The 16636-nt window shown below is 45.4% G+C and overlaps 1 protein-coding gene across 1 annotated transcript; it reads left to right on the plus strand.

Annotated features, from left to right (window-relative positions):
- The first annotated feature begins 5086 nt into the window (after positions 1–5086).
- On the plus strand, positions 5087–6019 carry LOC138785432 (olfactory receptor 10A7-like). Its single transcript, XM_069961397.1, has one exon. The coding sequence runs from the start codon at positions 5087–5089 to the stop codon at positions 6017–6019; it is 933 nt and encodes a 310-aa protein (XP_069817498.1).
- Positions 6020–16636: the final 10617 nt, after the last annotated feature.

Consider the following 16636-nt stretch of genomic DNA (forward strand, 5'->3'; position numbering starts at 1 on the left):
GCAGCGTGCGGTGGTCAGGGGCAACGTGGGATGGTCAGGGGCAGCGTGCGGTGGTCAGGGGCAATGTGCGGTGGTCAGGGGCAATGTGCGGTGGTCAGGGGCAATGTGCGGTGGTTAGAGGCAGCGTGCGGTGGTTAGAGGCAGCGTGCGGTGGTCAGGGGCAACGTACGGTGGTCAGGGGCAATGTGCGGTGGTAAGGGGCAATGTGCGGTGGTCAGGGGCAACGTGCGGTGGTCAGTGGCAACGTGGGGTGGTCAGAGGCAGCGTGCGGTAGTTACGGGCAATCTGGAAGGGGTCACTGGCAATTTGGGGTGGTCACAGTCAAGGTGTGGTGGTTATGGGCAACGTGCGGTGGTTACATGTAATCTGGCGTGTTTACGGGCAACCTGCGGCGGTTACGGGCAAACTAGAGCAGATACGGGCAACCTGCGGTGGTTACGGGTAATCTGGGAGTAAACTGCAATTATTACTATAATAAAATGTGTGTTTTATTTTATTTGTATGTTTTTCACTTTTTCACATTTACACTTTTTCACTTGTGCTTTTTACACATTCATTTTCACTGTATTACTATGGTTACTGTGATATTTTCTATCACAGTAATCATAGTTTAGTGAGAGAGACCAAATTGGTCTCTGTCACTTTAAATTTTCAGAGCTAACTGCTTCTGACGCGCATGCGCACATCAGAAGCAGTCAGGACGTCGAGGAGGACGGAGCTCCAGGATCAGGTAACGTATGTGGGGAAGGGGGGGTGACTGGGGGACGAGGGTGACTGGGGGGGTGGGGGGCGACTTGGGGGGCGACTTACTGACACTTTTTATCCCCTGTCACCAATGATTTATGGTGACAGGGGATAAAAAGTGCTGGCAGCACTGGTAACAGGCGATCAGCGGTATATAGTATATACCGCCGATCGCCTGTTCCGGGACCCCACAGGGGGGTCACCGATCACTGCCCCATGCTCTCCGCTACCTCCGGTGGCGGAGAGCATGGGTGTTTCATTCATTTTTTTATTTCCATCGCTGCAAACAAACATCGTTTGTTCGCAGCGATGGGGGCGGCCATCTTGGATGTGATGGCCGCCCGGGGATCGGCCACTAGGAGGGGGGGGCTGATCTGGGGTCTGATTTACACTTATTTCATCTCCCCCCACCGTGGATTCACGGTGGGGGGAGATGAAATGCAGCGGCGACGCCGGTAATGGCCGGTACTGGCGGATCGCCGCTATAACGGAAATAGCGGCGATCCGCCAGTACCGGGGGGGGGGGGGGGGGTACGGAACGGCCAGGGGGACATCAGTAGTGGCGGCGGGAGGAGGCAACATGCCACAGCCCCCTCCCGCCGCCCGATCGCCGCCCGATCGCCGCAATTGTTCTGCTCTCCCCATAGACGCTGCGGTCACATTGACCGCGGCGTCTATGGGGTTAACTGCCTGGGGGGAGCGCGGCTCCCCTTCGGGCAGAGGCAGCGGGAGGATGCAGTGTGATACTGCCTCCTCCCGCTGCCCGATCTCACCTAGGGACAGCGGGGGGAGGCAGGGAAAGCATGACGTTTGGGAAACGTCATGTTGCGGGAACTACCTGCTTTACATGACGTTTCCCAAACGTCATTTTGCGGCAAGGGGTTAAACTAGGGTAATTCATGTGTAATTGGGTGTTTTAGGAAACATTTTTTAAATGATTGTTTTCTCATAATTTTTTTAAACTCCTATAAAGGCCTCAAACATATTGAACCTAGAGGTTGGAGCACTCAGTGTACACTGAAATGCATAGGATAACTTCTGGCTTGCACTAGGATCCATACCAAAGGAAAGTGATGTCACTCAGGATCCCACTTTTGCCACGGAAAACTGGACGGTGTAAACTTATGTGCAGTGCTACTGGCCGGAGTATCTGCCTAGTTCAGAAGAATTCTCTTTACTGATCTCTACACTGCTATCTGTTATCTACTGGTGCATAATGCCATATACAGGCTGTAATAATAAATCTGTATAGACAGCCACAAAGCCTTTGGGAGGCCCCTGGTGTCTTGGTTAGAGTAAAAATTATCTTTCAATCTGAAGCGCTGTGTCATACTGGCGTGGCCTAGATTGTCTGTGTTTCAGGTCTGCAACTCCTCTCCTTTCTAACTCCCTATCCTCCTCATCATTAGGAATACCCCCAGGCAGAATTTCTATTCACTACTTGTCTAAACAGTGATGCTGCCATAGTGACACAAGTGCACTGTTGAGACAAGCGATAAATTAAAATCCTCTCTGGGAGTGTTTCTAATGATGAGGAGGATGGGGAAGAAGAAAGAAGAGGCATCACAGACCTGGGACACATCCACAATAGCCCATACCAATATGACAGAGCGCAGCAGATTAAAAGAAAATGTTTTGCTCTAACCAAGGCACCAAATATATTTTAAAAGACATGACGGGTAAGGATTTACTCTCATCAAACAGATGGTACTAGCGGTTTGGTGGGGTAGGTTAGTGGACACAGAGTCGCTTAAATGTCAATGGCAAGATATGTGTAACGACTGGGGTTGTGGATCCGCTGGACCTCTGCTAGAGATGATTGAACCTTACTAAGGAGCCTACCCAGGGGCCAGGGGTCTTTACCAGAGCCAACCACAAGGCAGGATGGATTTTCTGTGGCAGGCAACCCCCAGGAAGATGGCGGGTGACAGGACGGGGGAAAAACAGGACAGCTGGCAGGTAACAGGCAGGAATAACAGTACAACACTATACTGCCGGCTAGGGGCACAAATAGAGTCAGCAAAGGGTTCCAGGAAGGATCAAGCTTTATAAGTGAGTGTCAGCAGGAGTTACATATTACGGCTAAATCTCACAAATGGACACAGGGAGGGGTAAGGCAGTCACTGTGCTGGATGGCCTACACCCTGACAATTGGTACATGGTGCGCACCGCATCAGGAGAGCTGAGGGGGTGGACGCAACAACTATTATTATTATTATTATTATTATTATTATTATTATTATTATTATTATAGATTTTTAATAGAAATCAACCAAAAGTTTACTAGTTTCTTAAATCTATAAAGATTTAAGACATGTAAGCAGCATATTGTCACAAGTGGATAATTTTATAAACAGCACGGGATGCCAAACTAGTAAACTTTTGGTTGATTTTTATTAAAAATCAAAATAATAATAATAATAATAATAATAATAATAATAATAATAATAATAATAATAATAATTCACACCAGGAATAGATTATAAATGGAGGACAGGTCATAAAGAAAAGACAAAGATTTATCTTCTATTCAGATCCATTCTGGGCATGGTTTGTTTTCATTATTATCAATTAATAATCTGATTGTTAGAACAAATCATTAGACTATTGGGCCATAACCAGCGTCTTACAGTCAGCTATCAGTTATTGCCATCAGCTGTCTCATCTGCTCACTGTATTCCCGGGAGTCTTGTTATTATCTCAGGATCCTGGCTGAATCCTCCACATTTACCTGACACTATAAAAAAACACCAACATCTGGGAAGTTTCACTCTTTGTAAGAGAAGAGCCAACAATTGTTGCATCTCACGTTACGTCCGAGCGTCCTCTAAGGAATATCGAGTAACGATGAATAGTCTGCTATGAACAAAGGAAAGATTATGCGGATGTCTGTAGATAGCGGCTACAACGGAAAACGAGATGAGAAAATCAGGATATATTGAGAAACATTAAATCAGCAGGTGAGAGAGGAGAAGATATGACTATGTATACAGGTATATACGAAGCAACTGTTCCCTATATTTACAAATACAGAGAATAAACAGTGACGAGTCTGATACTGAGTGATCACAGAGATGACAAGAGATCAGTGTGAACAAGGCTTAGAATAGGAAGTGTTCAATGCATTGGGAGATGTTTTTGGACAGCTGAACTCGAAAACTTTAATAAAGTAGCAGTCCATTTTATTATTATTATTATTATTATTATTATTATTAACTCCCTCACTGCAGGCTGGCATGCATACTTACCCATGAGGACAGCTTTACCGCTGTCTCATTCCGGTGCTCCAGTGCCGTTCAGATCCCATTGGCGCTGACATTACATTTCTTCTGACCCCTCTTATTTCTCCATGGCTTTTGAAGACCAGAAGTCAGGGTCTTCAATGCATGTCTACCAGAGTGCTCTCATAGAGATGCATTGAATAATAACTTTTGGCCTCCTTAGCTGCAGGCCAGAAAAGAGATCAAGTGGGTATCAGTGGGATTTGAATAGTGCCATACAGTAGTACTACCAGAATGATGTCGTGCCGTGGCAGGCGATCATCACAGGGAAGTATATATGCCAGCCTGCATCTCAGGGGGGTCTCACCAGAAGACCCTGGGCATATAGATACGTCCTGGGTGTATATGCAACTATAAAGCGCGCTCAGCAGTGGAGCACACTTCATGGCAAGTGGGGGTCGGCTGAAATCAGCAGCCAGGCCCTCACCGTTAATGACAGGCTGCACTGGTCACGCTATAGCCTGTCATTAACCCCTTAAATGCCCTTCATTGTGACTGCGGGGGTCTTGAATGCTGTGTCAGACCGCTGAGGTCTCTTACTTTTTTGTAAAAGTGCCGAGCAGGGGAAAGCTGAAAGAAATAACATGCTGTCACATTTCCAGCTCCGGCGCTGATGCCGCGTACCACCGTTCCGGTCTCTGGCCCCTCCCTGGTCTGACTTGGGACCCAGGTCATGATGTGCTCAGCCAGTCAGCGGTCGTAACGGGGTCCCATCTGACAGCTTAGTCAGAGCAAATCAGGCCTGGAAGTGGCCAGGAACCCGGGGGACCAGCACGGGAGCTGCACGGACTTTTCCTTTAACATAGCTTATACAAACCACAATATCCTCAGTTTTCAAAAAGTATAATGGTTCTTAGTGGGGGGTGGGTATCCTGAGTGATTTGTTTGGAGGTGCCCTAATGGAAATCATTAGTAGAATAAAGAAATTATTATTATTATTATTATTATTATTATTATTATTATTATTATTATTATTATTATTATTATTATTATTATTATTATTATTATCATCCATTTCAGGTCTTTTTTCTGCTTAAACTTTCTCAAACTTCAGATAAATGATGTGTAGGGAGAATGAGACACAGGTCGCTCAGATATTTATCCTCGGGTTCCAGAATGTCAACAAATCTCTTCTATTCATTGTGTTCCTCCTGACTTACCTGTTTATACTGGTCGGGAACCTTCTTATTATCCTCCTAGTGACCGTTGTTGATCACCTTCAAACCCCAATGTATTTCTTCCTGAAACACTTATCTATAGGTGATGTCTTGCTAACCTCCATTATTATCCCCATGATGATGGATTTAATATTTGCTGAGAAGAGTGTTTTGCCCTTATGGGTCTGTAAGGCACAGTTGTATTTATATGGTATTTTTGGACTTGTTCAATGTTTCCTTATTGTCGTTATGTCCTATGATCGATATTTGGCCATTTGCCATCCATTACGTTATTCATCATTGATGAGACCAGATCATTCCCTTTACCTTGTCATTGGGTTGTGGGTCTTGTCCAGTGCGTTACCATCATGTGAGTTCTTTTTTGTTATCCAGCTTAACTTCTGTGGCTTGAATTCCATTGACCACTTCTACTGTGACTTTGGTCCTGTGGTGAATTTGGCCACTTCAGACACTTCAATGTTGATGTTGGAAGACTTTGTTATTTCCATCTTTACCTATTTTTTCCCATTGACTTTTATCATTATAACCTATATTTGTATTTTTTTCACCATCCTTAAAATCTCTTCAAATATTGGTAAAAGAAAAGCCTTCTCCACGTGTAGCTCCCACCTGATCACAGTGTGTGCCTATTATGGCATCCTAATGACAATCTACTTGGCTCCATCTCATGAGAACTCATCCCAGATCAACAAATATATGTCCTTGTTGTATCTGGTTGGGACACCATTGCTGAATCCCATCATCTACACCCTGAGAAACTCTGAAATTAAAAGAGCTGTGCAAAAGTTGATGAGTCGTACCTTTCAAAATTGGTGACTAAAATGAAGCTTTTGATCTAAAGGTACAATGCTACAGTAAGAAGCTACTATAGAATTGTGAATCCCTTTTGTACTATCATGTAGCAGACAAAATCACAAAGACTTGACCAAAGCATTTAGATACCTTTTCTAGTTACTATTAGGGATACTGGTTTACAGTAACTTGCACGGCTTGGGCTGGATTGTACAGCGAGCACTGATGTTGCATCATACAACAATACTTTACACATGTCACAAAACTTTGTAGCATTGTAGCAAAAGTTTAGGGAATGTCCCTTCATGTTCGAGCATGACTGTGTGATAGCTTGAGGACTGTAGTGTGGAGGAGCTCTTATGACTGCACCGAGCCCTGACCACAAGCCCATCCAATCCCCTTTTAGGATTAACTATATTTCTGTTTGGGGGCCTTACCATCCTACCCATTATTAAACTTCCCCATCCAACACTTTTGGGATGAACTGGGGTACTTATAATTCTTCCTCTTGTTCATCTGTGCCGTACCTGCCTATGGAGATGGTGCATTTTGAGGAGTGCTGAAGAAGGTATTCTACATTGTGGCCATGTCCATCCTCCCTTCCAAGGCGTTGCTGGTCCCCAAGCTGCATTACCAACTTCTTCCTCTTCTGCCTTGTGCTCCCAACAAGCCCTCTCTGTCAGATGGAAACTTTGACAGTAGTTGAGGTGGAAGAGGCCAAAGAGGTAGAAGGAGGTGGAAGAGGCCAAAGAGGAGGTAGCTGACACTGTAGATTTGTACATAGGCTAGTTAATTAGGCACCAGGACCTTGTGCTCCCAACAACCCTCTCTGTCAGATGGGAAATTTGACAGTAGTTTCTCTACCAGCCTGTGCTTGTATTCCTGCATCTTTCTTTCCCACTCTACTCATGGTATTAAGGACGCAATGTTGTCCTTATAGCGGGGATCCAAAAGGGTGGCCACCCAATAGTCTGCACTAGTTAGATTCTTGTCAACTCGGAGTCATTTCTCAGGCAATGCAGCATGTAATTTCTTACATGCGCGAGGTTGCCCAGAGTCAAGGATAAACTGTAGTCAGCGAGAGGTCCCGTGTCATCATGAGATGATCTGGGGGCCGCCCTGCTGTAATCACCAACTCTCCTCCTCTAAAACTGTCCCTTGGCTGGACAAATGTGTTGAAGACTGGACCAACAATTGGGAGAATAGGCCTTCTTTGGGTCCTCTTCCTCCTGTGCCACCATGACGTCGTCCATCGTAGTCCAAAGTGTTTTGCAGGCAAAAGATGGGGATCATAGTGTTGTTGATGGTGACATAAGTGCTTACCATATTGGTGGAGTACTCAAATCATCTCAGCACAGCACAAATGTCCCACATAGTGGCCCATTCTCTTTGTATGTTGTTGTTCCGCACTGCAATTCTTCTATGGCTTCTCCTGCTCGCAGGCTGTTTGCAGCATAGGCAAGGTCTAGTTCCAGTGCATGAGCACGTCAAATATGAGGTGGTGGGTAGGCAAAGTTTTGCTGCAGCTTGGACAGGCGAGCCACAGCAGGGTAAAATTGCTTAAAGTGCACGCACATAGAACGTAGCAGACCTGGCATACCAGGCTAATGTGCAAGGAATCTGCTCAACACCAAGTTCAGCACATTCGCTTTGCAGGGTATGAGTGTCAAACCGGCTAGGCCTAGAGCTACCAGATTTTACCTATTGTCACACACCACTCTACAGGGCTTCAGGTTCGGCTGCAGCAACCACTGGTCTGTCTGCTGTTCTACACTCGCCCACCGCTCATATGCACAGCCTGCTGTCACGTCACCCTAGCTGTTCTGAAATTGGTGGTGCATGGGCTACAGGGGTGGCAGAGGAGGAGTAGGAAGCAACCGGGGACAAAGATTGTCATTCAGAAATCCTTGTTGGTGGCAACAAGGATTGCCGCCACTACATTCACCCAGTGGGCACTTAGGGAGATGTAACTGTGTTTACTGGTCTCTGTATTCGTATCTTTGTTTTTTGTTATGGAGGACGTTTTTCTTTTAACCCCTTAAGGACAGAGCCTGAAATGGCCGTAAGGACAGAGACAAATTTTATGAATATGACCAGTGTCACTTTAGTCATTAATAGGGATGCTATTACCTATCTGGCTGATTCTGAGAATGTTTTCTCGTGACATATTGTACTTCACATTTCTGGTAAAATGGAGTCGATACTCATAACGAATCTTTATGAAAAACACCAAAATAACGTGGAAAAATTGTGAAAAAATGCATTTTTCCAACTTTGAAACCTTCCTGCTTATACAGAAAATGGTTATACCACATAAATTATATATTAAATAGCATTAGCAACATGTCTACTTTATGGTGGCAGAATTTATTAAACTATATTTCATTTTTTTTTAGACAATAGAAAGCTTAAAACATTAGCAGCAATTTTCCAAATTTTCTGTAAAATTTCAAAATCAGATATTTTCAGGGACCTTTTCAGGTTTAAAGTGTATTTGAGGGGCCTGTATGTTAGAAAGCCCCACAAAGCACCCCATTTCAGAAACTGCACCCCCAAAACTCTGCAAAAGCACATCCAGAAAGTGTTTTAACCCTTTAGGGGAGTCACAGAAATAAAAGCTAAGTGTGTAAGAAATTAGAAAATTTTTATTTTCTGTGCAGAGATTTTATTGTAATCCAATATCTTTCATAATGATAAACCTATTAGCAGAGAAATGCACCCCAATATTGATTGCTCCGTTTCTGCAGTTTATATAAATACCCCATATGTGGCCCTATTGCGCAATTTGACGCAACCACAAGCCTCAGATATAAAGGAGCGCCCAGTGAATTTCAACGCCTCTGTTATATTTGGTTATTTTTGACTGTACCACTTCAGGTTGGCAGAGGCTCTGGGGTGCCAAAACCTAAAAAACACCCCTAAAGGGACACCATTTAGAAAACTACACCCCTCATGGAATGTAACAAGGGGTGCGGTGAGCATTTGGACCCCACAGGTGCTTCACAGATTTTCAGAACAATGTGGTGTAAAAAAGGAACAATTCTATTTTTTACACTAAAATGTCGTTCTAGCCTTCATTTTTTATTTTTACAAGGGGATAAAAGAAAAAAAACACCAAAAATGTAGCGCAGTTTCTCCCGAGTACAGAAATACCCTACATGTGGACATAAAGTGCCAAGCGGGCGCAGGACGAGCCTCCAAAGGGAAGGAGCGCCAATTGGCCTTTGCAAGCTGGATTTTACTGGAATGGATTTCAAGGGTCATGTCGCATTTACAGAGCCCTCGTGTTGCCAAGACACTGTAAACCAACCACAAGTGACCCCATTTTGTAAACTAAACCCCTCAAGGAATCTAAGAAGGGGTGCAGTGAGCATATGGACCCCACTGGTGACGGGCACAAATGTGGAACAATGTGACGTGAAAGGGAAAATTTTCATTTTTTCACTTTCTCGGCACAAATGTGGCCGTCATCAAGGGGTCCATATCCTCACTGCACCCCTTGATAGATTCCTTGAGGGGTGTAGTTTCCAGAATGGGGTCACTTGTGGGGGGTTTCCAGTGTTTTGGCAGCACGAGGGCTCTGTAAATGCGACATGGCGTTCATCATCCATTCTGGCCAAATCCAGCCTCCAAAATTCAAATGGCGCTAAACCAACATTATAGTGTAAAAAATGTAATATTTAATTTTCACGCCATATTGTTTCACATTTGTGCCCGTTACCAGTGGGGTCCATATGCTCACTACACCCTTGTTACATTCCCTGAGGGGTGTAGTTTCAATAATGGGGTCACTTGTGGGGGGGTTCAACTGTCTTGGCAGCACAGGGGCCTTTTAAATGCAACAAGGCCCTCGGAATCCATTCCAGCCAAATCCAGCCTCCAAACACCAAATGGCGCTCCTTCCCTTTGGAGGCTTACCCTGCACCCACATGGCGCTTTATGTCCACATGTGGGGTATTTCCCTACTCAGGGGAAATTGCTCTACACAATTAGTGTTTTTTTTTAATCTTTTAACCCCTTGTGAAAATGAAAAAATCAAGACAAGATCAATGATTTAGTGTAAAAATTAAACATTTTTTACACTAAATGTTGGTCTAGCCTTGATTTTTTCCTTTTCCACAAGGGGTTAAAAAAGAAAGTGAACACAAAACGTGTAGGGTAGTTTCCCCTTAGTACGAAAATACCCCACATGTGGACATAATGTGCCATATTGGCACAGGGCAAGCCACCAAAGGGACAGAGCGCCATTTAGAGGCTGGAATGGAGGATGGAGGCCATGTCGCATTTACAAAGCTCCTGTGCTGCCAGGACAGTAGAAACCCCCCAAAAGTGACCCCATTATGGAAACTACACCCCATAAGGAATCCAACAAGGGGTGCAGTGAGGATATGGACCCCACTGGTGATGGGCACATATGTGGAACATGTACCGTGAAAATAAAAAATATATTTTTTTTTTATTTTCACGCCACAAATGTGCCTGTCACCAGGGGGCCATATCCCGGCTGCTTCCCTTGTTAGATTCCTTATGGGGTGTAGTTTCCAGAATGGGGTCACTTGTGGGGGTTTTCTTCTGTCCCGGCAGCACAGAGGCTCTGTAATTGCATCATGGCATCCTCTAATGGGAATGGCGGCCATACCTACTTAGCTGGGGAAAAGGGACACCTCATGAGGCACACGACAGTAGCCTCATCACAGGGGAAAAATTCCTTCCCGACTCCATAATGGCGATCAGAATAATCCCTGGATCAACGTGACCCCTGAAATAGGAAAAAGGGACAGAATTTAGATAATGTAGAACTCCAATGACGTGTGGTGCGCCTTGGAGCGATCCAGTATGCAGAGGCCGGGGGGATCAGGACAGGCGTCACACTGGAAAATGGTGCCCTTCCTGATCCCCCTGTTATGCCACACTCTGCACTTCTTCTGGGGTCTCCTGTTTTCCAGTGTGGGGGACATCACCTGGAAAATGTTGCCCTGGTGCGATACGGGGTCCTTCATATCCAGAAGCGCTGGGTCCGCTCCATGGCTGCTAAATATTAGGGCTTTATTACTGCTTCTGATATTTTCGGATTGTGCCGCAAGCTACAGTAGCTCGGGCAGCGAGAGACCAGAGGAGTGGGGTGCTGGTATAAGAGTTATCCCCGTACAGGTGGTAACCTTTATCCAGCAGTGGGAAGATCAGTTCCCGGACGATCTCCCCACTAACTCTGAGGACGGGAGGGGGGGAGTGGGTTCATCTCGGGGCATCTGGGGCTGGATTCGGGTGTCCCTTCCTTCATACACTGTAATGGTACATGTACACTGCGGAATGGCGAAGGATAACCCTTTGTGCATTCCGCAGCTGGCACCCGCCGGCGGACTGATGCAGGCGTGCGTCTCCGCTTGTGTCACACTCCATTCTATGCACGGGCGGATTCCGCCCTCTGTCCAAAGAATGAACGTGTTCATTCTTTCGACGGACAACGGAATCCGCCCGTGCATAGAATAGAGTCTATGACACGGGCGGAGACGCGTGCCTGCATCAGTCCGCCGGCGGGTGCCAGCTGCGGAATGCACAAAGGGTTATCCTTCGCCATTCCGCAGTGTGCACGTACCCTAAATCTGTAAGTGTACCCTGAGGTACTGTCACAGAGTTTGTAGAATTTCACGCCATACCGTGATCTCTTATTGGGACGTTACTGGCGGAAAAGACGTGTCTGGGGGGCAGCGTACGCTACGCTACCCCCAGACACTTCACTGGATGATGATGATGAGGATGAATGGAGGAAAAAAGGATCCCCCCATTCATTCTCACTGGCTGTTTTGGTGTTGGAGGCAATAATAGCATATGCGTCCGACGCCGAAAACACCCTGGGGGCCATCTTTATACGGGGACTAGTATATGGGGTATGTAAATGTTTATTGTAAAACTTTATTTCATGTAGTGTAGTGTAATGTAGTGTTTTTTAAGTTTTTTTGACAGTAAGAAAATAATATCCCTACGCCAAGAAAGGAGCTGCTGATAAATGCCGCACTTATGTGCGGCACTTATCAGCAGACAGTGGCGGTAGGATATAGGGGGAAAAAACGCTCCTACGCCAAAAAGGAGGGGTTGCTGATCAGAGGCGCACTTACGTGCGATGCTGATCAGTACTCAGCGGCGTTAGGGCGCAAAAAAAAGTAAAAAAAAAAATTGGAAAAAAAAAAAAAAAAATCTTTTTAACCCAAAGCAACTGATCAGTGAATGATATTCACTGATCAGCCGCTAGGGGGCAGTAGAGAGAAGATTGCCGGAGATTACCGAGGCCCGTCGAACACGAAGACCCGAGTGTTTCCGAAGATTTCCGACGCTGGACGAACGAACCTGGAAGCGACGCGAAGAAGACGCGAGGACGTCGCGGACCGAAGATCTTCGCTCCAGACGGCCAGATCAGGTGAGTATGGTACACCTGCACCACACACACCTGTTCTGCACCTTTCAGCTACCTAGCTGAGGGGTGCAGAACTCGGCAACACTGTTTTTTACAGTATGATCGCCGTGATGGGCCGGCCGGTACTGGCCGGCCTATCACGGCGATCGTGGGGGTGGCATCGGCGCCATCTTTGTTGGGGACACTAATGGCGATTGGTGCTATCTCGGACAGCACCAATCGCCATTGCTTTCCAATCAGCATATAGCAGCGATCGTCGGCACGGGAGGGGTTAATCATCCCCCGTGCCGACGAGCAGAGATGGCCTGCTATACATTATAGCAGGCCATCTTCCCCGACCGCTGTTTGTGAACACACAGCGATCGGGGAAACATCGGGCGTACGTATACGCCCGTTTGCGTTAAAGCCCACCCTGCGGGGGCGTATACGTACGCCCGATGTCGTTAAGGGGTTAATAAACTTATTATTATTATTTTTTTTTTATAAAATTGGCAAGACTTTCCACAAATTTATCTCAACTAGGCCTGCTTAGGTTCCCTTAAAGGGAACCCATCACCATGAAAATGTTACCTAAGCTATGGGCATCATGTTATAGAGCAGAAGGAGTTGAGAAGATTGATTTATGTCTTTATGGGAAAAGATTTAGTATAACTTTTTAAGTTTTGATTGAAATCTGATGTTTCCACGCTAAAGATTCCAGTCCATTTAGTGACACCTCCCACTGGACTACTTAATACTGAATGAGCAGAGATTTTAATCAACAAATTACGAGTTATACAAAGTTATATATCAATCTGCTCAGCTCTTCCTGCTCCATGACATGGAGTTGATATATTTAATAGTATTGTCTTGGTGACAGGTTCCCTTTAAAGGGAATCTATCAGAATTTGGGTCCTACCTGAGGTGCTGACAATGTGCTGTATTTGGCAGTCCCCTAGTGAGCATAGCACCTTTTGGTAATTTGTCTGTGTTAGCAGGAGGCCGTGCAGCAGAGATCATTTATGAAGAAGAGGGAGAAGTAAGCAGTGGTGAGGTGTGCCAGACTGCAGTGTGTCCCAGAACAGGTGTGCCATTAAGTTTCCTATGCACCTGGGCAAAGTAACTCACTCTGGTTATCAAAAGGAGATGATTGAGAAGTGTATTGTGTATTTTCCCCCACTAGGTGTCACCGTTGTATTTATTGTATGCACTGTATTGAGCACAGGTGAAGTTAACTGTTTGTTTCACATGTTGTGTTTCCCTCCTATGACAGGGGGACCTTTTCCCCTCACTTTTCTGCCTTCAATAAACCCTATAAAAAGGAGCTAGTTCCTGGTGGGAGGGCCTTTTTGTCTTCTTCTTTAGTTGAGTCAGTGGAGAGAAACGACACAGAGACAGAGAGACTTCTTTTATGCTGTTAACCAGCATGTAGTGCTAGACCCTTAGGAGGGAGCACATCAGGGATACCTTCAGCAATACACAGGGAAGTATACCTGAGGCTAGGTACTGACCCCAGTAGGACAAAGCAGCAGTTAAGCCTACTTCAACGCACAGCTATTCTGGGACATCTTTGAAAGTCTGCTCACCCCAGCGCAGGGACCTAGAACCTTGTACTACCCTAGCAGGATGGGTATCCAAACACTATAGTGCATAAGGTGGTAAGATCAAAAGTATCTATTCAGGAGTATGAGTATCTAATTCTTCTGTTACTTCTATCCTCAAATATGCTATCCAGGCAGAGTACACTGCCACATTGGACAGGGCCCTTAAGAATTTTATCTGCTCAACCTTGCTGTCAAAACTTCTCTTACTACCTCCTGCCTGCACCTGCAGTTACAAAAAGTGTATTGTCCTGTATTGCACTGAAGTTTCTACAAGTAAATGCAGTTATCCTGTTTAAGCTATTGGACTCTGGTCTATCATTCTGCACTAGCACCTCTACACCAAATCACACTTGGGCTCTCCCAACTTCGAGCACAGTGCCGTTTGTCCAGGGGTGGGTCCAACACCACTCCTGGCCAAGTGCCTAGGTGGCCCTACATCCAAAGAGCTGCCACAACACCGCACAAGCTACCCCTGCATATGGCAACAGCATAAATGCTCTTTGATTTTTCATAACAGTAGGAGACCAAAGATGCCTAATCCACTGCACAAATTATCAAAAGGTGTAGACAAAATGCTGACACTTACCAATAAATTTCTTCAATTTATTCAGTGCAGATGCATTAATAGTTACAATGAGTGTTTAGGCCAAGCATGGCTTCATCGGCTTAGGTATATTAGGTCCCTGAGCCAGGGGCGTAACTACCACTATAGCAGCCATAGCGGCTGCTATGGGGCCCACCGCATCAGGGGGCCCCATGGCCTGCTCCTGCAATACACTGGGCCCCCTGAGCCGTCATCATTTGCAGCATCGGGTGGCCCTGCTGGTCTTTTGGGTTTTGCAAATGTCCCTTTAACTGCAAGCACTCCTGACCAGAGCTAGCAGTTATGTAGTTATGACTTCACTTGACCGTTTAGTGGTCAGTCGGGGGGGGGGGCCCAATCAAAAGTTTGCTATGGGGCCCAGCCATTTCTAGTTACGCCCCTGCCCTGAGCCCATAATCTATGGATGATCTACGTCTCGCTGCTGCTGATCCAACAGGGAGTGTTAATAAACTATGCTAATACGACTTATCTCCAACATGGTTGTTGTGTTTACTGGGGAAAAGGTATGATTGTACTGGGTGTAAGGGATTATATGTATGCATGTAAAAGTGGGTAAAACCCGGGGAAACAATACCGCTATATTCTCCCCGCTGACTCTCTAAGGGTATGTGCACACTGAGGAAAAGGCTTGAAATTCCTCCCGTAAAATATGTACAGAGCAAAGTCCCATTGTGTTCAATTGGGTTTTCTGCTCTGTTGTTCACACTGCAGAATTTCCGAGCAGAATTTTCTGCTGTAGATCTGCTAGAGGAATCCTATAGAAGTCAATGGGGATCTTAAATTCTGCTTGAATTCTGCCTGAAAACTTTCTGCTTCAATTCCTCGAGAATTCCTCAGTGTGCACATAGCCTAAGAATAGAAAGACCAATTTATTCCCAATGAGCTTAGCTGTGTATAAGCAAAAATGTAATCCCTTTTTATATCCTTCCCTCTTTTTCTTACACTTTTATATATTTATCCAACCTTTCATGGTCATCCCTCTTTACTTTATGTAAAGAAAACACTTCAGTCACTATGTGGAAACAGAATTTAATTTAACAATCTAGAATATTCTACAAATCACAATGAGAATAACATACTATTATCTATAGGGCAAAAATAGATTATCTACAGATCACCATAGATTTCTTTAACCCAACATACACACATTACCGGACTCCTAGGAATACAACTCATAAATCCCTGCTACCCAGCATAAATACACACATCTTATTCCTGCACATACTGTACGTACATCTTATCCCTGGACTATGGTACTTAGCAGCCTGTTGGATCTCTGGTGCTGGTCAATGTTGCTATGGGGCCTTTCTTTTCTGATCATGTGTGTTCTGTAAAGATGGGCAAGTACTAAAATACTCGGGTGCTCGTTATTCAAATCAATTCAAGTCAAATTTTTCCCAATACTCGACTGCTCGTTTCGAATAGCGAGCCCCATTGAAGTCAATAGGAGACTCAAGCATTTTTGCAGGGGACCGGAAGGTTGCCTGAAATACTGAAAACCTCAGAAAATAATGGAAACACCATGGAAATAGACAGGAAAAAGCAAAAGCAGCATGCATGGATGGCTGCCTAATCGCACCATTACACCAAATTCTGGGCAACAACCTGGTGGTGACCCTCAAGACAATTTTGTGGGACAAAAAAATTGTGTGTGAGAGCCTGGAGGTGACCCTCAGAAACAATTGGTTTGAAAAAGTACAGTGGTGCCCCCCCTGAATGACAGTCTGTGACTGAGATTGCAGGTGAACCCCCTAGAATTGGAGTCTGGCACACCTTGGTGGTGAACCCCTATATAACATAGTTTGACTGAGACTGCAGTTTACAGCATGGGGATGAATCCTAGAGTGGCTTGGTTAGACCAAGATAGCAGCTAAACCACCCAAAAATTTAGACTGACACAGCATGGCGTTGACAACAGAGTTACCAAGTTAGATGAGGTAGAAGGTGAACCACTCAAAAATTCAGCCAGACACAGCATGGCGGTGACAACAGAGTGACCAAGTTTGACTGAGGTAGCAGGTAAACCACCTAAAAATTTGGCC

The sequence above is a fragment of the Dendropsophus ebraccatus genome, chromosome 1, assembly GCF_027789765.1.
Source record: "Dendropsophus ebraccatus isolate aDenEbr1 chromosome 1, aDenEbr1.pat, whole genome shotgun sequence".
NCBI lineage: Eukaryota > Metazoa > Chordata > Amphibia > Anura > Hylidae > Dendropsophus > Dendropsophus ebraccatus.

Excerpts from the sequence above, each read along its gene's own strand:
- LOC138785432 (XM_069961397.1), top strand. The coding sequence starts at position 5,087 with ATGTGTAGGGAGAATGAGACACAGGTCGCTCAGATATTTATCCTCGGG.